We start from the raw sequence: 22,412 nt of genomic DNA on the forward strand, positions 1-22,412 counted from the left end.
GATATTAGCTATTATATTATAGTATATTATAGTTATTATATAGGCCTATTACCATAGGCCTATAGTCTATGACATAGACTATAGGCCTATGGTTAATCGGCTTAGAATTACTGCATTGGAATTGAACTACAGCTGATGTCTGTTGTGAATGCCTTTATCATAAACCAAACACTGATTGAACATATAAAACACACATTGTAATAAGTTATAAGGCTTTATTAAATATTTCACAGTACACAGTTTAAATACTTGTTAGTTACCATTCTTTCAAATAAATACACATTTTTGAAATGGTGCATAAATAATAAATAATTAGATAAAAAAGCATTAACAGTGCATCATGTTAATCAGCAAAATAAATACATAGGGTGTTCACCAGATAGCACAATAATGCCACCTTCTGGTGAAACATGACTTTTGTCAGTACACTAAGCTTTTCACTTTGTGTACTTGGTACATACAGTAAAGAGACTTTCAAAAAATCATTGCTTTTTTAAATCAAAAATTGCAGTGTAATTTACACTATCCACATTTTCCTCTTAAGAGGGTCAATCTAGACTGCCAGTTTCTTTGGTAGGTTTTTAACTCTGGCGTTCAACATTTCCTTGGATGTCACCAATGTTGAAGGAGCGGTAGCGTTTGGCGGTCTCCTGGCACATTTCCACCGGCTTGTTGTTTTGCTCTGCTGTGCTGATGTACCAGTTGGGTTGAGCGACAGACATGAGGGTGCTGCTGTTCACCCCGCTGTCCTTTTTGTAGAAGAGAAATCGCACCATGTCGCTGTCGGAGCTGATGTTCAGCAGACTATTGTCCTCCAATGCCTGAGGTGTGAAAAGATAGAAGAATGTCAAAAGGTTGACTATCACTCCAGACAAAATTACTAGCTCAAAAAGTAAATTCATGTACAAATGTGCTGTTTTTCTTCCAGGTGTTTGCAATCCAGGCCGTATTGGAACTATTTCCCTTTATTATTACAAAGGGAGTAATCTTTATGGGGGATTTATGTAATAATTCACGAGTTTTACCTCCAGATGCAAGGTTGGACTGTCACCATCCTTGCGGCATGACAGGTACAGATTTTGGCCCCTGATGCCCAGAACCACAGTTCTGCCCTCAATGGTGGACGCAGGGTGCAAAAAGGTTGACATGTTCAGGAAAACTGAGGAGAGAACACAAGATACAGGTTCACTTTGATGAAAGCGGAACAACCATGTCACCTTCTGTCATGCAGGAGGAACATGTACAGCAGCAATAAGACAAGGCATCAAGCAGGTTAATGATTTATACATTTAAATTTAACATTTGTATACAATAAAATCAGTTACACCAGTAACAAGTAATCACCTTTTCTGTGTTCAGCGCCTCCCTGCAGCGTCACTGCATGGAGCTCCATGCTGTTTTGGTCCATAACTAAGCTCCTCTTCTCTTCGTCGGTTATGTTTTGCTGTTCTACGCCCGTCCGTGTCACCTGAGCTGGTGGAGCAGAGGCACACTCGAACACAATTTGCTCTGTGGGGAAGGAAAAGTTACACACTTGATTAGTTATGTTGCTGTTGTGATCTCATTGTGAAGGAGAAATAACTGCCACAGTTGTTATTTTCCTGTTTTAAAAAGACATTCATGAATAATGTACTGCTGCTTAGCATACATTATATCATACAGTATGCATGTACAGACTTTAAATACAGCTATAGATAAACTCAGTGTTGGATGTCCCACTATTATAAGTGAGTTAAAAGAGCAAGTAATTGAACAAAAGTCTGTATGGATGTTATTTAAAGTTATTTAAAAATGATAAACATTGTGTGTAAAGGCCAACAAGATGTCAGATGTTCACTCCATGAATGAATTAGATGACAGCATTTCTGTTTTTACATATACAGATTCACTGTGGGTAGCGCACATTTAAACCTCTATGCTAACAGATAAAAAAAGCCCACACATTTTGTTCAGGGATACCGTGAAATAAAGCCAGTTTTATTACCTTCCACTATGCTATCCATGATGAAGTTGAGCAGGTTTTCATCTCTGAATTCAGTGCTCAGCGTTGATTCTGAGCCCTTCATCCTCTCCATGGCGATGATGAGGTTGACCACTTTCCTCATTGTCAGGGGATGATGGGTAATCTCAAAGTCCAGCCCTGACTGCACATCGGAGCTCCACATCTGGCTCATGTTGCATTTCATCTCGAATTCCATCTTTTTTTCTGATTGAAGATCAGGAGGACAGAGAGATTTTTAAATGTCACTCAATCACACCGCATAATTAACATGTTTACATTACATTACATGTTTACAGCTTCATTTTACCAGTTTTATCTAATATTCTGTATTTTAAATTGGATTATTTACCCATTCACTTCCTTGTTTAGCTACAGTACACCTATATCAACACTTTTGCTGTTTTAGCAGTTTGTTACACTAGGTATTTTAAATATCAAAGAAAGCAAATATCCTGTTTAAAATCTTCTCAAGATTGAAAGAGAAAAATATGCCAAGAAAAGTCATTTACCTGTTAAGGTCAATATAGAAGTTGTTTTTAGTGTATGGTTAAGATCCCAGCAGTTTCCTGTTGTTGGTGTTCTGTCTGCCTGTGCTGATCTGCAGGCTTTATACACTGTCAAGGTAATTTCCCCTCCGCATAAGGAAGTGGGATGGTCTTTCTATGCGCTCACTGTGACATGTGTGATGAAATACTGTACTTGCACACCTATGCCGTAAACACACTACTCAGACTTAGTGTGATTGTGACACACACCCTAATAAAAAACTGCCAAGTAGAACTGCCAAACATGCTACATCTAAAGCTTGAATAACAGATTCAACAATAAAATAGAGTTATCATGGGTTCAAATTCACTAAGAAAAAAATACATCTCTGTGTTTTCTCCCAATCAAATTACACACAAGACTCAAAAACAAATATTTTATTTTTATAAACAATATTTGTATTTAATACGCAGATAAAATCTGAAGGAATAATTGACGGAAAATTCACCAACAGTCACTGACTACAGCATCATCACCCTGCTCCATCATAGCTACATGCAGGTCACAGGGTCCTCAGGTAATCTAATATAAATGTCCCATCTGATAATAATTAGTGTAGAAGATTTAAAGTTTGGGGACAATGCTGGAAATGTGAATTAGAACCTGGATATTGCTACTTATGGATAGTATTCCTTTACACCTAGTTAAATAATGTAAAGTCTTATTGTGTGATCTTCTGCTAAAATCGCATGTTATTTTGTGTACAATATGCTTGTTTGTTTGTACTAATTGGCAAGTTTCTGATGAATAAATAAAGAAATAGTAGTCTAAGCCAACAAATTGTATTTATGTTACAGGCAGCACTTACATTTTTTTGTATCATTTTGTGAAGTGACTCAGTATTGTGTATCTTGTTGGTTTGTCCGTACAAATAAACAAAATGTTAAAATGGTTAAAATGCTGGATTGTTGTATTACTTAGGAATTGCCAGTTGGTATCATTCTTCCCATCTTACTAAGGATATTTCCAAAAATCAATTATCTGACCAACCAAAACATCTTGCTCCAAAGTGTTAAAGATGACGATAAATCAGTAAAGGTTTGTGGTAATTGTGTGTCATTAGTGTGTGGCCAGTGGGTTTTCATGTTAAAACAATATGAAGGAAGCATCCTCCACCGCTCTGCTGACCCTGTACATTTTTGTTAGTTAAAACTGCGTAAAAGTGTTTTGGAAATACCATAAAATACAGAAAGCCTTCTGTAAATATGGCAGAGTTCATTATATGCAATGTGGCATTTTCTTCTCTGCTATGACCTAATCGTACACCTCTTTGAGTAGGGTTTTGTGGTCCTTTTGATGTGAACAAATATTCCACCAGCCATAGTAGACTTGCTTATTGTTTAGAGTTACATAACAGCGGCTCAATCTCACATTTCATCACTTCCCTGTTGTGATGCAAGGGGAAGCGTCACCCACGGCTCCCAGCCTGGATTCAACCTGAGTGAACCCACACTGCTTGAGGAGTGAAATGGTAGTTATATCAAATACTGAGTGTATATGAAAACTACAGTTAAGTCCAAGCCAAACCAATTTTAGTTTAAGCGCCAAAGCTGTCTTTTATTTCAAAGTGTGTCTGGTCCGAACTCACTCTGCCGAGATAAATTACAACGTATGTTTTTCCAAAGTAGCACAGCCTTCTGTCCTTTAGTTTTTGTTTAGCTGCTCCATAGCTGTTGATCCATGCCCGAGCTAACTTTAACGTCTCTTCTATCCTTCTTTGACACTTTAATCAAAAAATTGTCAATTTTCATCATTGTCACAATAAACACAACAACCTGTTACTCTCCTTCACCAACACTGTGGCCGCCAAAGGATAGTCATACAATTACACGCTACTAGCTACATTCTTTAAAGAAAAGTGCTGTAGAGTATAGGCGTAATAACAAACCTCATTCCACCAAGTGTGAAGAGTATAATTGTTCTCAAGATTGTATATGTTGTGTACGCTAAAACATTTTTCATGAATTATACACTATTAAAGGTTGTGGTGACAAAATTGGCAATTTCAACAACGTAAGTGTTAATAAATATGCCCCGTAAAAATCTTCGTGCGAAGCGCTAATTGGCTAAGCTTCAAAATGTATTTCTAATCTGCTGCTCCAAGCTCTCACAAACAAACATGTAGTTTATTTGAATATTTATTCCATTAAGATAATTTTTTTTGTATCTGTTCATTTTAAACGTTTCTTTTACATCGTGATTTGTAAGTCTTATTTAAAACACGGAAAAGGTGCATCAGGTTCAGAACAAACGCTGGCACCCCTTTTTGAACACAGCTTCACAATTTGCTTCAAAGTTTGAGTTAATAATTGCCCCAAGTTATTTGTAAGATTGCACAAATTCCACTGTCTTGATGCATACGAATTCCTAGGTGGAGATGTCTTTTAAAATAAATGATCATGTCTTTGGTTTTACATATAAGTTGTAGATAGGATGTCAAACAACCACCTTCTGGACAATGATGAATGGAGTCCAGAGCTTACCCTTTCTCTTCATAGTTAAAATACTTTTAAGTTTAAGACATTGGGGGAACAGAAGAAAGCTGGGAAATTAAGGAATGCCTTGTTTTGATGTTTGATTATCCAATTGAGACCGATCGGAGGAAAAGTAGTGGACATATTTGATTTGTCTGGACTCTGGGAGCAGTGTGTATGTCTTTGCGTGTGTGTGTGTGTGTTCAGTGTGTGTGTGTGTGTGTGTGTGTGTGTGTGTGTGTGTGTGTGTGTGTGTGTGTGTGTGTGTGTGTGTGTGTGTGTGTGTGTGTGTGTGTGTGTGTGTGTGTGTGTGGTTTAACCACAGTGTCATGTTGTTGCTCCTACGCTGTGATTCACTCCTTGCTGCTGACTAATGATCTAACTGGAGTTGCCAGCGGAAAATAAGCAGAAGTAGAAATGACTTTTTTAAATATAAAAATATGCTAAACTACAAGAATTAGCCAACAATTTAGCAGATTTGCTGCTGTGGAAAAACTTGATAATCCACATCAACTAATGCACTCTGTCAGCATTGAGTGGATATTTAAAAAATGGATCATCCCACTTGAGAAAACGATGTATTGCTAATAAAAATGTTGCCTAAAGAAAACAATTAAATAGGGAAACTTTATTTGCCACTTACGATTGTCACAAATTGCCACTACGTGTATAAAAAATGGGAGTAGAAATAAGTATTTTTATTTTTCAATAATGTGCCCCCTTCCCAACCAAACACCTGATCAGCATCAATAATGTAACAACTATAATAACTACAGCGCTAAGCCATTAGTGTCAGATTTATTAAGCGATTTATTAAACGTGAAAGGCTAAAGGGTGGGACATCTCTAAGCGGTTGACCAATCGCAACAGAGCCGGCCAGCTAACCAATCAGAGCAGACTGGACTCTGGTTTTAGACAGAGGGTGAAAAGAGGTGCTGCAGCATAGGCAGTATGAGAAGAATAAAGAGCTTTTTGAACATTAAAGCATTGAGAGGCATAAAATACAACCGGAAGACAAGCATCATATTTTGAACATACTCTGTTTTTCTAATATTAGGTTTCTACATTGGACTCACCCAGCGTGTCATAAACACAAGGGAGTTTCATGAGATCAAATGTAATCATATACTTTATTGTTATATCCATAGTTTTAATTCTTTCATATCACTTGTTCATGATGATGAGTAACATCCGGAAGAACCAGTTTTACGGATAAATTTCCCAGTGATGTAAGAGAAGAGGAGCTAAGATTTGGGATTACTCAAGTGAAGAAAAGTTAACGCATTTCCGTAAAACGGCGTAATCTCAGTTCCTTGTCCACCCCCAGCCCACGTGTGTAAATTACAAACCAGCCGCAACTTGCAGCAATAAACAAAAAGTGGATGTTTCATCACCATGGGCCATTATTGTTACTATCTGGTTTAACTGGCTTTCATGTGAGTAAAGTACTGCGACCAACAATTGTACACACCAATGAGTAAAGAGAAAGGAAAAAGGCTAGTATTCTTTGTCATTTTAAGCAGGGGAAAGTTGAAAAATTACGATTATATATCTCAAATTAGTTGTTTAAAATTATATTAAGCTTATCAATAACAAGATAGAAACTTATGGAGGCCTAAAACTGGATACAACAATTAATAATACATGAAGTTCATTAGAATACAGATTTTTTAAATACTGAAGATTTTTACTTATTTTTTAATGTTGGAATTAGTTTAACAAGTGTATAAGTCCTCAGAGGAAATGAAATCCATCACAAAGGTCCATAGAGAAATATAACTCAAGTTTATTAATAACTTTCTTCATCATCAAAACTCATTAAGACAGAAATTATAAAACAGTATTTACATCTTGTTTCTCTGTTGTTGTTTTTTTGAAGTTACAGCATGCCAGAGAGAATGAAGGACACTACGATAATTACCCCCTAAACACCAGTCGCTCTGTTCCCAAATTCAGATCATGACAAATACAAAAAAGAAGATTGTTGTTAACCACAATTACTGACACTGTTCTGAGGTAAAAAAAAGATGAAAGAAAATAGATCCACAAGCTTTCACACATAACAAACACACATAATTAACCCCAATCAATTACAATTTAAAACGGGCACAATCTTAGCCACAAAAATCTACAAAATGAATACAAAATCGTGAGAACTGGGAGTATTTGTGTCAAAAAATAATTCAGGAATGAAATCAAAGTACAGTCGTTCAAAGATAGTAAAGGCAACAGAATGGTGAGCCACAGAGATGCTTAAGCTTCTTGCTTTTGTGCTGACAAGACATTTAAAAAACAAACAAAACAAAGAGCCGTGTCATGTTAAGGAGTCAGCAGTGATTATGAAAGCCTGGTCAGTAACATTATTGCGACAGGAACTATGAGACAGCAACTTTGGCACATTTTTGGCCTTTTGGGGAAAATACTGCTTTCCATGCTAAAGTGCTTTCATTTTTAGATCACAGAACAGTCCGGGCTTTCCAGTCCCAAAATTAGGGAATTTAATTAATGTGGAGTTCTTGTTTTTAAAACATTCTAAGTCAGAGCCGGGCATTCAGAAGAAACTCCACATGGTTGAAATAAACATCAGTACCTTTCAAAATAAAGTGTGTTTTTGTCAAGTAGATTTTGCTTTTATGACTATATGATAAAAGGAGGCTATTTTCTTCGTATTTATATAGCAATAAATGCATTTAGTGCCCCATTTGTGACCTCAGTTGCCATACATTTCTAAATGGTTGTGTCAAAAAGTTTTCCCTTAAAAAACCTAAAAGGAAAAGTCTCAACTTCTTTTCTTTTTTTACATGTCACTAAGCAGGTTTCTTTAAAGGTATTATCATGAGCTCATAGACAGTCTGCCCGATATTATGCAATGTTTCCCAAAGGAGAAACGCATCTTTAAATATTTCCACAGGGCGCACCAGAAACTATCACACCCATATAGTGAGTGGAAGTGTAGGATTAACACCTTGGCTTGGTGCCAGGCAAGCATTTAAAGATTGAGAAGAGAGACAATGATCATTTTCAAGATCACAACAAATACATTTTGGGATAAATTGTACAGATTATATCTGGTTAACCGATTATTCCCAACAGATGTTGACCCATTATAAAATATAAGCTTTAGTGGTATATATTAATAGGTAAGCACGCCCTCTGACCTTTAAACTGAGTTTTAGTATCTAGTCTAACAGACATAGAGTTGTCAGGGGTGAAAGTAATACTAGATAATAATAAACCGAATTTGACTTAATTATTTAAGTACATTGTACATGGCTTTTCCTTATTCAATCAATACAAACTAAACATAAGACACACCAACAAAAAGATCACGAGGTCACAAAATAGTTGACTAGTTAAAAAGCACAACTAATTTGAATACTAATCATTAGTGCATAGAAAAGGGGCATTTTGGCTATTGCTCTTATTCACATTTAATAACAGAATGTAATTGTTGCCCTCTTTGCCAACTGGGTTTAATTTAACCAATAATGTCACTAAAAATCCAGTCTGCTGTGAATTTAGTGTTGCCAAACTCCATATTGAAATATGATAAGCCTAATTGTGAACATTTTCCAGTTAAAATAAAAATAAATTGGACATACCTTTTTGTATTGGTAAACTGGACACCACACTAAAACTGAAGTCCATAACAGATTTCCGAGTTAAGGTTAAATAATCTGCTTGTGTCTTATTCAAACTAATGTTCCCGACAAAGTCAATATCTGCTCAAATAAATGGTTGGCATGAGCCCAGGACAGCAACGACCCACAATGCACCATAAAACAACTTGTCTAATTATTCTTCATAAAGCTGCTCGTGTCTTAGGCAGAAAGTCGTCTAAAACACATGACATTAAGACAAAGTTCAACTATCATGGCTACTTCCGGAAACTGGCTGCCTTCTTTAAATTCTATACATATGTTCGTTTGAAAGGTCAAATCTTTAGATATAATTTATATAAGGTGGTTTCAGAAAAATAAGTCTTATGTGGTGCATCAGCAGAGTAGCCTGAAATGTACGGACTCAAATTACAGTAAGTTACTTTTCTTGATCTTTTTTTTGTTTTTAACACTTGTGACATAAGCTACCCTAAATGAGAAAACCTGAAAAAGAGGAAGGCAATTCATTTGAAAACATAATTAGATTCCTCCATTTGTGTCAGGGTTTTTGTTTCAGATCCACGCTGAAAATGATATTGTCATCTGCAGAAGAGGAAGGGGGAACAGATGAAAAGATGACCTCATAGTTCAGTACAATCACTGAATTTCACAACATTATTTGATTTAGGGTAGTGGAATTCGGGACTATTGAAAACTGTCTTTAGGGAAACAGATGATGTTGACCACCAAAAAAAAGTCCAACTTCACAAACTTTAAAGGTCCCCTATTATACAATCTTTTTAGCAATATATTATAGGTCTCAGATAAATACAAAACATGTCTATGAAGTGTGCATTGTAGCATCCCATAAACCCCTCTGTTTCAGCCCTGTTTCAAAAGTGCTGATTCTGTGTCTGTAGCTTTAAATGCTAATGAGCTGCTGCTGGCCACGCCCCTCTGAGAGATGTTTGGTTTTAAAAAAACAAAAAGGAGCTCTATTCAGGTGATAAGGTGGGGGGTTACCTTGTGTGGTTATTGGCTAATGGTTGTCCAACCCAAAAAACATTGTGACATCACAACGTTGCCAAATCTGATCAGCTCATACTACTAGGTTTTTATATTGATCAGGACAAAAAGAGAGCGAATCTTTTCTCCTGAAACTTTCCGAGTCTCTTAACACACATGTATAGGAGACATGGAAAAGTGGACTTTGAAAAATAGGTGAGTGGACCCACTTCCCTTCAGCATGTATTGTCTACTCCCTCTCCTGATGTCCTACATTTCCCAGTATTCCTTTAACAACATTTAGTAGAGCTGATGGGAACTTGTTGGATTCACCTGTGATTAATATGGGATAAACAAAACATGTATCTGCTTAGGAAAATAAAAACGTTTCATTTAGCTGCATTGCATTCTGGTATATGTAGTTCACACAACCACAGATGTCTGGTTGTGTGAACGCTGAACATCAGGGAATAAGAAGACTAGAAAGCAGCCCTTTCTCTTTGGTTTTAAAAACAAAAAAAGATGAATGGTTCATTTTTCATGTTTTGTGCCACTAAAAAAATCTTGAAATCAATCAAAGAAAAATCGGTCACAAGACACAACATTTATGAGTTTTAGGAAAGACCTTTCCTTTAAAATCTCCTCAGAAAGTACAGTAAAAATACAACTGGAGTGTGTGCAGTTCTGTGAAAAACAGGCATTGTGAAAATCAAAAGAAATATACAACATTGTTTCCCGAACTTCTGAACAAATGTGGGTGATGTCGAGGCTGAGAGGTGTGTTTAGCTACAGATATACAAACATCAATAAATGTTAAGGTCTGCTGTTCAGCGTGACCACCCTTCCCCAGATCTGATTAACAAAAAAGGGAAACCCATACATAACCACTGAAGAAATATTCACCATGTAAAATCTCACATTGAGGCAAACATTTAAATCACATTTCTCGTCCCCCAATTATTGACAATAATATATGTACACACACATTGAACTCAATAAATAAAGTCTCCGATTTTGTAAGGTATTTTCTAGTCAGAATGTGATCAAGCTTCCCTCTTTTGGTTTTAGTTCCCACCAAGTCTGGTGATGGCCATTTGGTTGGACTTGGACACACACACACACACACACACACACACACACACACACACACACACACACACACACACACACACACACACACACACACACACACACACACACACACACACACACACACACACACACACACACACACACACACACACACACACACACACACACACACACACACACACACACAGTCCAGCCCTCTCTTATAAAGTCCCAAAGTGCTCTCAAACATCCGCCACCTTATTGAAATCTTCGGTGAATCTAAAGACTAAAACAAACAATGCACAGAGAGGCTGTTTGCAAGCGAGGGAGGGGCGAGGGCACAGCTAACGCATTAAATTCAATACATTCATAATAATCATATTGATTGTCTTAATCACAATACGCTGCTAAATCTCTTAACAACTCTGGCATATAAAGGCTCTTGGCTACTTCCTGCTTCTACCGAGGACACAAGAAGAAGAAGAAAATTATTATATAAAAATCCACCCAAAGACCCTCCCCCACAAAAAACGTCTTATGTGTCCGTCTCGCACATTGTTTGTCAATAAATATCTCACTCTAAATGTCTACGGAACATATATTACTTTGCTTGCTGACATGCTCGAGTCATCTTTGTCTTCTAGCTGTACGGATGCTGAGGAGGGGGATGCAGGATGCTACACATGTAAGTCGGCAAGGGGAAGGGTGAGGAGGAGAGTGGATTCTCCCTGAGTCTCTCATTAGGGACAGTGAATGGGAAGCAAGACACACACACGTTTAAAAACACACAAAGATCGGCGATGCTGCTGAATGAAGGGCAAAAGAGGGAGGGGCTTTTGGATTTAGCAGGTCCTTCAGATGTTTGCTGTCAGTTTACATGTTAAGGAGCATGCGCGCGCGCACGCGCGCGCGCACGCACGCACGCACGCACGCACGCACGCACGCACGCGCACGCACACACACACACACACACACACACACACACACACACACACACACACACACACACACACACACACACACACACACACACACACACACACACACACACACACACACACACACACACACACACACACACACACACACACACACACACACACACACACACACACACACACACACACACACACTCCTTCCCTCTTCAGCATATATTCGATGGAGTAGTGCATGCGTGCAAACTAGGGGTGTAGACGGGGTGGGGGGTGTCAAATGCTGTTTTCCAGGGGGCTGTGGTGGTTGGCTGTGTGCGGTGAGTTCTGCTCGTTGAGGAGGAGGAGCGTGGTCTCGTCCGGCCCGTTCTCTGTCGGGGGGGAGTCCCCTCCCAGGTCCGTGATGGTGGCGTTGGCCGTGGCGGGGGGGGTGGTCTGATCCATCCGAATGGAGTTGTGGCCGCTCTCCGGGGACTGGGGGGTGCTGTCCAGACGGGACGCCATCAGTCCGTTCTGGTACTGGGACCGTGTGATCTGAAAGAGAGAGGGGAGAACGGAAATAAAGCCTGTATTGGAAAGGAAGTTTTAGGAAAAAACTATCAACTCCAACTACTTCCTGGCCTCAATCATACGCTTTAAATTGCTTGCTAAGTTGGCGCTCCTCGATCAGAATGCTATGAACTCTGATTCAAAGGAATAGTTTGAAATTTGGGGAGAAACAGATTATTAGCTTTTTTGCTAGCTAATGGTTTTCGCTTATTGATAGCTAATGTCATTTCAGGATTCTTGCTTTTTAAAGTTTGTTTCTTCAGGGTTGAATACACTTATTGTAAGTCGCTGTTGATAAAAAGCATCAGCTATGTGATATGGAAGGAAATTAGTAGGATGGGATCAATACCAGTCCTATGTCATACAGCTTTATACTTCAGGGACAGATATGATCTTTATATCCAACACTTGGCTACTAGAAGAAGAAAGCAGATGTACCAAATTGTTGTCCTTTAAAGATAATATGAACATTGCCATAACAATGTATGCCAGTAAAGTTCACTCCATATTCTAACACAGTTCACACAAGCAAGCAATAACTGATTCGGTGTTTTGCAGGTCCATAGATATTTAGGCATTTATTTTAAAATTGTCTATATTTAGTTATACAAATTAGTTTATTTAGGCCTCTTTAGCACTTTTTACATATATCTGGTTGCTTTAACACCATTTAGGATTATTGAGAATACAATTAGCACTGTACATGCCGATTGGCACTCGTGTTTTTTTGTTTGCAATGTTTACAGTCCTGCCTTGAATTTGCTGTGGGTAAATACCGACTTTATCAGGGCAGTTGCTAAAACGGCCAAGACAGACCGCTGGTGCGAGAACAGAACATTTTCCGCTCTAAGATTTTCTATGATTGTGGTATAAAAACTCTCTCTATAAAATGGAGGATGTTTTTTGTACCTTTACTCTATCCGATGTACACATACTCATTCTATTAGGTGGTAAAATGACCAACCTTGACAAACTGCAGGTCTGTGAGCGCTCGGACGTAGAAGTCGGGCGTGTACTGCTGCGATGGGAGGCTGCTGTTGAGCTGGCTGTTGCTGCCGCTGATGGAGAGCGACTCCGTGCGGTCCGCTCCGCTCAGAGAGGATGTGCGGTTCAACCCGCTGATGTGGGACGGAGAACGGAACTCTGCAAACACACACACACACACACGGAAAGAAAGGTTATCAAGGTTTTAAAAATCAGGATTGAGCGATAAAGATCTGTTGCGGCCCCCTTGCACACACTGAAAAAGTGAAACATTGACTTGAATTCAATGTGTTATGTCAACAGATTTCACATTTACTGAAATAAAAACAACTATTATTGCTTTCAACTAACCTAATACAGTTATGTTACATTGGTTGACAGAAAACATTTAATTAAAGTCAACCTTTCAGTTTTTTCCGTGTAGATACATTAAACAGAAAACGATGTTTATCACTACAGAAAGCTGTGGTGTTGGCTTTAGTGCATCAAAGCCATTCATGAATTAATGGCTCCATGATGCAACTCAAAGAAAGACCTGGAGAGAACAAGAGGCAGTCCAGGCTTTAAGGCAGGTTCCTATTAATGGTATGGATACATCATTAGTGACAAACAAGGTATAATAAATGCATGTTTGAAATGAATTCTGTGAGAGCAAAAGAGATGGAAGGGGCAAAAAGAAAGGTTCATGTTCAGTTATTTCAGACAAACTCATGACCATCTGTAATAGACATACCCTTTGTTTCACTATCACAACAGCAAACTGGTGCTTCTCTCACACGCAAAGGCAGTGACACACACACATTTTCCAATAACATACCAAGCAATTACTTAGTCTATGTTTATAATCATATCTTACACCAACCAAACCTGTCATTGACTGACACGGTTATTGGAAAGTATCTTAATTGAATATTGGGCAGCGCAGGATGCAAACTTACATGGTTTATTGACAGAGGGGGAAATTAAATGGATTAAATACTGTAATCCATCAAAAGTAGATTCACTTAATTCAGGTTAGGACAAGAATGTCAAGTCACAACATGTACAAGATCAAATGTAATACTTTTAAACTTTTACCACCCACAGTTTCGCCATGCAACATGTATAACTCTCCTGTATTACCAACATGTATATTCATGTAGATTATTGAAAAGGTAACACTTAACTTGATCATGGATTCATTTTCCAAATATTTAAATGTGGTCTATATAATGTCGGATGTCATGCTGATAATAACATCCCAAAGCGAAATATCAAAATGGATCAATTACATAAAACTGAATAAAGATCATTTTTTTATGAAACTTGTCTCAAAAGATTTATAAAAAAAAGGTACTGGTTAAGTATAAATCCATTAAATTAATGTATTAATTGACTTATTTTGTTGTCAAATAGAAATATATCTAAATGAATTCCAAGTTTTTATTTTAATATCACAATTCTCCATTTTGTGGGTTAAATACTGACCAAATATCGGTTAAAAAATAGTAGATTTCCGTAACACATGGTAGTGCTTTCCCGGAAGACATCTTAGTCATCAGTAATGACCGTTTCTTAATAATAGAATGACATAACAATAGAAAGGACTTCCTTTAGTTAGCGAGTTATTTTCCACTTCTTCTCCGACATGCTGAAACCACGGTGACTAACATTCATGTGTGTCACCCAGCAGACAGTTTGCCTTTACTTTTGGCATGCTTGGTTTATCCGTACAAAACAACCAAAAGTCTCACACACACTTCACACTCATGCTCTTTAACAGCTGCTGTGAATTATTACCGTTAGCTGTGAGTCTTCCAGCAGGGGGCCTCAGTGAGTCATAGGAAACTGTTTTACCTGGACACGTCAACGGCATTAGCTTCAATGAATTAAGCTAGCTAGTTAATACTGGTTATCTACAGCTACTGTTCTAGTTAGTAGTTAGAATTCAATTAGTCCTGAGACAATATGTATTATGTTGATTTTCAAGGCAGAATCCTTTAAGATCCAGTTGGAAACTTTCCTTTCTTTCTCCTTTCCTTGCCAAAGCACCCAAAGTAGCTTTTGAAGCTACGATTAGCAATTGTTTGACAGAGAAAAAGTCCCCTTTTTATGTAATGTAAACTTAAATATGATAAATGAGATTGCATATTTGTATTTTCATTATTAATTAAGAGTACATTATGCTGTCTACTTCAAGTTCAGTTTTTTACTTTCTTGATATCCCTATTTCTGCTTCTTTAACATTACTCGGCACAATATAACATATCTTAGTATCCGCTATCTTTTCACCACCCTTCTTTGACCTTGAGGATGTCCGAGTAAAGGTGGATACAGCTACAGGCCCTGCACTATTACAATATCAAAAAGCTTTTATTTTGAAATGCTGATTAAGTATAAGAACTCTCAGGAATTCTGCATAAATTGGTAATAAAATGTGTTCTGATCTTCATCTAAGTCACAACAATAGACAAACACAGTCTGCTTAAGCTAAAGCCACACAAACAATTATATGTTTTTATGTTTCTATTGAACACACCATGTGAACATTCACAGTGCAGGGTGGAAACATTTTGTGAACCCTTGGATTTAATAACTGGTTGACCCTCCTCTGGCAGCAATAACCTCAACCAAACGTTTCCTATAGTTGCATATCAGACCTGCACAACGGTCAGGAGGAATTTTGGACCATTCCTCTTTACAAAACTGTTTCAGTTCAGCAATAATCTTGGGATGTCTGGTGTGAATCGCTCTCTTGAGGTCATGCCACAGCATCTCAATTGGGTTGAGGTCAGGACTCTGACTGGGCCACTCCAGAAGGCCTATTTTCTTCTGTTGTTGATTTACTTCTGTGCTTTGGGTCGTTGTCCTGTTGCATCAGCCATCTTCTGTTGAGCTTCAATTGGTGGAAAGATGGCCTTAAGTTCTCCAGCTAAATGTCTTGATAAACTTGAGGATTCATTTTTCCGTCGATGATTGCAATCTGTCCAGGCCCTGGGGCAGCAAAGCAGCCCCAAACCATGGTGCTCCCTCCACCATACTTCACAGTTGGGATGAGGTTTTGATGTTGGTGTGCTGTGTCTTTTTTTCTCCACACATAGCGTTGTGTGTTCCTTCCAAACAACTCAACTTTGGTTTCATCTGTCCACAGAATATTTTGCCAGTAGTGCTGTGGAACATCCAGGTGCTCTTTTGCAAACTTCAAACGTGCAGATCAGAACACATTTTATGACCAACTTATGCAGAAATCCAGCTAATTCCAAAGGGTTCACATACTTTTTCTTGCAACTGTATGTATACTTTTCTGTCTTGAAACTTAAAGATAAGGTAGGCTACCGACTGGATCTTCAGGACATACAAACAAACACAACAATAACCACTATAAATAGCTTCAAGTTCTCTCCAATATTCGTGTTTATACAGTTACACTAATCTTGGACTAAAATACTTCTGTAAAACAAACAGAGGACAAAACCATCTGAAACTTACCAACAGTGCTGTTGTTTTGGTTGTATAACATTGCATTTCAGAGGCTTAAAACAAAGACAATTATATATATCTGTTAAAAAGACACTTAATGGACAAATTGTTTTAGCTCCAACTTTGTCAAACTTGTCAGCGCCCTCTGTTGGACAAAGCATGTAATGGCAACATTATGTGTTGGCCATTTCTACACTGCAGTCCGTTGTTATTTTGATTTTTTTGGTGTTTTTATTAGTAATTAAATCGATTTTTTTTCAAAGAGAGAAACCATAAAGTAAACCAATGTTACTCTGCCTTCTACTAGAGTGCGAGCAGTCAAAGGACATTTAAATCAGTGCATGTACAGTAACTTGGCCTCAACCTACACGTGTTGTTACAGAATAAATGGATTTAGCACTTCCTCTCTGCTTCCTATTCACATGATCTTCCAAATTCATGCAAATAAAGTGTTGGCTCAGTAAAGCCAGGTGTAAATGAGATTCAGATTGGTTGAAGAAGGAGTCTATTAGCCATAAAGCAGCTGTTGTCTTGTACTTTACTTTCCCTTAAGGGTCGCTACACAGATGTGTCTATAGGGTTGAAACCTTTGAAAATGTCTGCACCTTTGGACTAAATTGCAAAAGTCATAAGAGGGAACGCATCACTGATTCGGATGTAAGCTATTTCTGCCCTCTGTGATGAGGCATGTATTTACCCTTTGACAGGTGATATCAAGAACTATAAGCCTGCCCACCCACGGAAGCCCCACCAACCCCCCCCCCCTCCCCCAGGTCCCCGCCTGTCCTCAGTGTTAAAGGACCCAGACATGCCGGAGTTTACCTGGCAACCAAGAGAACAGAGAAAACCTCTTAATGGTGAGGTGGCGAAGACGAGGTGCAGCCACTGAGAGGAGAGAAGGGAGGAGGAGGAGGAGGAGGAGGAGGAGGAGGAGGAGGAGGAGGAGGAGAACCACAGGACAGAGGGAGGAGGGGGGGATGAAGGGAGAGTGATTGAGACAGTGGGAGACAGGGAGACAGACGAGGACAGGCACAACCAACTGCAACATCACACGTCATCAGGTTAAGATGTACACTGACGCTCGGGAGGCTGAGGAAACGGGTGAATGAATGAAGGAAGGTTTGTCAAATGAAGAGTTATGCTTCATACATGTCCTTCTGGATGTTGAGGTGAAAAAGAGAAACAAAAAGAAGAAAGGAAACATTTGTGGCCTCTGTGTCCAATGAGGCTTTTATGCTGGTTTAAGTCACACATGGTGAGCCCCAATGTATCATTCCTTTTGTTTTTCCATAATCAGATCGGAGGAGCCAATGTTTAATCTTTTGCTCCACCTACAGAAACAATAATGTGTCTATTTACTCCATTCGGATATCATTTGGACAAATGGTTGATCAAGGTTTTTCTACAAAACCCCATTTTTTATTCTACAAAAACCACCAAGGGTTTTTTAAAACAAAACAGTTGTTCAACCATTTAAGTTGTGTTCAAACTCAAAGTAAATATCTGAGATCTGACCAGGTACTCAGTGCTGTCTTTATTTCTTTAGGGCCTAATGAGTCACCCTACAGGTAAGAGGTTGTCGTCCAATATTAAACACCACACAGAATAAAATAAATAGAATAGAAGGAAAAAATAATCAGAAAGAGATGGGACTAGGGAGGACAAGCTGACAAAAAACTGAGGAAACTGGCAGAGACAAAACATAAGAGTGACTATTCGCATTTTAAGGCGGTGAAAGTGTGTGTGTGTGTGTGTGTGTGTGTGTGTGTGTGTGTGTGTGTGTGTGTGTGTGTGTGTGTGTGTGTGTGTGTGTTTGTGTGTGTGTGTGTGTGTGTGTTTGAGAGAGAGGAGTGGGATGGAGAGGAGTTCAAAGATCATCAGGAACATTATCTAAATTATCATGAACCCCTCAGTGAACTCAAATCAAAACCTGTAATCTTTGGTTTCAATATCATACACTAAAAAGATTTCCACAAGCAAGACAACAGACACTGAATGAAATCTGCTGTCATTTCAAACTTCAAGTGACTTCAAGTTGGTTGCTTTGTTCTGCATATTTTTTTTTTCTCTCTCGTTGTCTCGAAAATGTGCTGCTGTTTTAAAGTGAATACTATTCTTGTGAAAATGATGGTCCAATATCTTGCCACCAGGGGACAGTACATGTATTCACACCTGAAACAATACACTGAACATTCAAATGTAACCCTTTTAGATTCATTAACAGTGCAATTACATTTCATTAAGCCATTTGCAGGACAGGAGAAGGAGGAGTTTAAGACTCACCCAGTGTGGGAGCATTGAGCGCCATGACTCCGTAGAAGGAGAAAGGTCCGGTCTCAAACTTCATGTTCTCGTTGCCGGCCTCCACCTCCACTCGCCCCTGAAAAAAAGAGCAAAAGCATTGTTAATGATTGTATATGTTTTTTGCTTGATATTAACATTACAATTTTCGTTTTCAACCAGATTCCCCAAGATTGTTATTCTTTCTGAAGAGGTAAGGCCACTGAAGCATAATGTGACACCCAAAAACAAGTCCACTTTTAGTGACGTGAATTTTGAGGGTCTAGAAACTGTAGGGTAATCGCATCATCAGATTAATGATATATTCTCAGTTAATACAACAAAATAGAAAAATGTTAAAATGTCAACAAAACAAAAATGTAAAACCCAAATCTTCACATTTGAGAATCTACAACCAGCCAATGTTTGCTCATTTTCACAAGAAATCTTTATTAACTTTCTGTGGATCAACTCATTGACTTTTAGATCTAAAATACCTTGATTACAAATTAATATTCAAGAAAGACTGCATTGGAAGCCTGACTTCCAGTGTGTATGAAATGACACCGTTTGTCCTCTAGAGGGCGGTACAACCACAGGTCAAAACCTTCACATATACAGTTAACAGCCTATAGTCAAAACAAGGAGGAGTATTCATCCGTGATTGTTCTCTGGAGAGGCTCTGCATCACTTGTGGGATGAAACATTTTTATTTTGAACTGGATTATTTACTATTACAAACTTTACACATTTCAAAAGAGATGGGACTGCAAATCGAGCAGTGGTGCAAAAGAGGAGAGTGGGTAGACCAGAGGGATGCAGCGATGAGAGTCAGAGGGGGAGATGAGGGAGAGGCCAGAGGAGAGGACAGAAGGGGGTTAAGGAGGCCTCTGTGTTGGTTCTGTGAGTTGGCCTGAATCGGCCTGCTGGAATGTGTGAAGTGCAGCAACAACACAGCACAGTTAATCCTGCTGTCATTCCTCCTTCCCTCCATCCATCACTCCGTCCTCCCCAAACAGAGGGGGCGGGCAGATGAAAGCAGGACAGGTGGCAGCAAAGCACAACAAGAAAAATGCACGGAGCTCGTATCTTACAGCCACGAGTTATCATTTAATTTCTTAAAGTAAGTCAGTAAATTATTCCTCAGCAGAATTGTGTATGTGGAGTATAAACTCTAATCAAATTAAAATAAAGTCAATCATGCTTAAAACAACATCATATTACATTCAAGATTTTAAAGGGGTCTTAGTACGCTTTTATTTTTTGTGCATGTACATGGTCTGCAAAGGTTAAAATCCTAAAGTTCCCTCACACACCCTCACCTCTATTGGACTCCTTTGTCTACTTCTGTAACATAATGACATCACTATATAACACTCGCCCTTCTATTGGCTAGTGCTCCAAAACATTGTACGTGATAGGTTAAGGGGTTGAACATCTCTAAGCGGTTGGCCACGGCTAACCAATCAGAGCACACTGGGCTCTGGTTTCAGACAGAGGGTGAAAAGAGGTGCTGCAGCACAGGCAGCATGAGAAAAATAAAGACATTTTGGAGCATTAAAGCATGTAAACATGTCACAGTCATAAAATCTGTCACATTTTGGGTTAATACTACACCCATAAAACCTCAAGTGTTGGAACAAGCAGAAACAGAATACTTGTGTGAGTAATGTGGTAAAGTCAGAAGGATAAATGTGAATGTATGAAGAACACAACATTGCGTTATGCAACAAGAAGAGATCATTTTAAATAAACACGTCAATAAAAAATGTATTAAGTACTGTGTATGTTTTTTCTTGAACCTAAACTTGTCCTGCCATACGCTAATAAACTGGTATGACCGTCGGATTTCCAAACATAAACGATCTGATACAACCATCCCCTTGTGCTATTTTAGGGAGCGTGCCAATTTAGAAACCTTGCCTGGATATTACAGAGGAGGGGGGGGGGATCTGTCACTGAAGTAACAAAGTAGGCTGGTCCCATCACAGACACAGCGCTGAATTAAGCACACAAACATCTCCCTGCAGCTCAGGTGTTTGACTAAATGTATTGTACATCAGTGACACTCTAAAATGTCAGATGTCTTACTATTTTGCCGTTGTTTTCTCGAGTAACAACAAATTGTGTTTTCTTGATATCCATCCAACATCCCAACAAAGAAAGAACATCATCTAAAGACCTTTCATCTTACATTAATGCTTACTGATAGTATTACTTTCTTACTTACACTCTATAAGGGTGCAACATGCCATTTTCATTCGATTTTTGGTTTTTTCTTGGTCTATAAAATCATATAAAATCTGCAAATACACCTATCCATGTTGCTATAAAATAGAGAAATCAAGTAAATTCTCACATTTGAGAAGCTGGAACAAAAGCATGTTTGCTAAAGTTGGCACGTGTAGTGTCTCATCATGTGTGCCTCTGTAAAAATGTGCATTGTCATACCTTCAGGGCTTAGTTTACATACTCTGCCTAACAGTGTTCTCTCACGTTTAACACACATGTTTGTTCTCTTTCAGGCCCCTGCTTTCAGGGATCCTTTGTTTTCCATGATCTTCTGAAAAATAAAAGTAAAAACAGACTGGAACACAGAGGGCAGATCTCCACCAAAGCCAGTGGTGCATTCACCTCCCCCGAGTTGGTCCTCCTCCAACTTCAGTTAGTTTGAGCTTGGAGCCATAATTGTTAAAACAACATGGACGCTACAAAGAAGATTTGACTGTAAATAATTGCTCAGAATTCATTCAACACGTAATGTTGCTCTGATTTCAGAGGGGCCATCAGGTGAGTTATTCTGACTCCCCATGAATACAGCATAAATGCCCTATCTCGCTACGTTAAAGAAAGTGACAAAATGTGTATATGAGCCCCGGAAACGTTCCAACATGGAATGGGTCCTTCCTTAGCCCATGCTCCACCAAGTATCATTGGGAATTTGGCCAGTTGTTTGTAGCATAAAATCTGCTGACAAGCAAATAATTTGAGCCGAGAACTTAACCTCCCCTTTGGCAGAGGTAAACATAAACATATTTTCTTTATTGAGGGCTCTCCAACAAGCTGTCAATTCTGTCGGAGATACTTCTTTTGACCTCCATTCATCACCATTTTCATGACACTTGGAGGAAGGGTGTAGCATAAGCCAAGGAAAAGCACATTATATTTTGGAGCAGATCCAAATGATGGGGCCAAAATACAAACTATGTTCCACTTCCGTTCACATTGCGTGATGCATTTTGCCATGGCGGAGTTCTGCTCTTCTAGTTTATCTTTATGTTGAAAGGGATAATTCACTGGGCATGAATGCCTTTGCCACAACGCACTGGTCCATATTCATCCAGTTACACACAGTTTCACACCTGCTCAGTGCCTCCACAGGCCACTGAGAAATCAGAGGTCACATGCCTTGCTCAAGGACACATTGCTGCTGAGCGGGGAGCAGCCATGCACTGCAAACCTCCTTCAGCTTTATCATTTAAAAATGGACTGGTAAATGGACTGTACTTAT

At 38.8% G+C, this 22,412-nt stretch overlaps 2 protein-coding genes across 4 annotated transcripts in view; both read right to left on the reverse strand.

Moving 5' to 3' along the window:
• Window positions 1-339: 339 nt before the first annotated feature.
• LOC307042141 (interleukin-1 beta-like) lies at window positions 340-2,595 on the reverse strand. The gene is made up of 5 exons (XM_079685870.1): window positions 2,512-2,595; window positions 1,985-2,206; window positions 1,345-1,509; window positions 1,026-1,159; window positions 340-821 (listed from the first exon to the last, which is right to left on the reverse strand). Exons 2-5 carry the CDS (start codon window positions 2,196-2,198, stop codon window positions 582-584), a joined length of 753 nt encoding a protein of 250 aa, XP_079541996.1. The 5' UTR covers window positions 2,199-2,206; window positions 2,512-2,595; the 3' UTR covers window positions 340-581.
• Window positions 2,596-6,786: 4,191 nt separating this feature from the next.
• Window positions 6,787-22,412, reverse strand: part of LOC307044142 (metal transporter CNNM4-like) — a 61,237-nt gene continuing 45,611 nt past the window's right edge. Inside the window, exons 5-9 of one of the 3 annotated variants that reach the window (XM_079689200.1) lie at window positions 18,905-19,001; window positions 17,444-17,506; window positions 14,942-14,998; window positions 13,143-13,321; window positions 6,787-12,163 (exon numbers count right to left, since the gene is read on the reverse strand). In XM_079689200.1, the coding sequence (XP_079545326.1) occupies window positions 11,906-12,163; window positions 13,143-13,321; window positions 14,942-14,998; window positions 17,444-17,506; window positions 18,905-19,001 (654 nt within the window). In that variant the 3' untranslated portion in view covers window positions 6,787-11,905. The remainder of the gene's footprint in view (window positions 12,164-13,142; window positions 13,322-14,941; window positions 14,999-17,443; window positions 17,507-18,904; window positions 19,002-22,412) is intronic. The other 2 variants (XM_079689201.1, XM_079689202.1) reach the window with 2 other exon arrangements.

This window comes from Notothenia rossii, assembly GCF_949606895.1.
Source record: "Notothenia rossii genome assembly, chromosome: 6".
Classification (NCBI taxonomy): domain Eukaryota; kingdom Metazoa; phylum Chordata; class Actinopteri; order Perciformes; family Nototheniidae; genus Notothenia; species Notothenia rossii.

Excerpts from the sequence above, each read along its gene's own strand:
- LOC307042141 (XM_079685870.1), bottom strand. The coding sequence starts at position 2,198 with ATGGAATTCGAGATGAAATGCAACATGAGCCAGATGTGGAGCTCCGAT. Across the intron at positions 1,510-1,984 it reads CATGGATAGCATAGTGGAAG|AGCAAATTGTGTTCGAGTGT; the intron begins GTAATAAAACTG and ends CCTTCCCCACAG. Across the intron at positions 1,160-1,344 it reads AGGCGCTGAACACAGAAAAG|TTTTCCTGAACATGTCAACC; the intron begins GTGATTACTTGT and ends TTCTCTCCTCAG.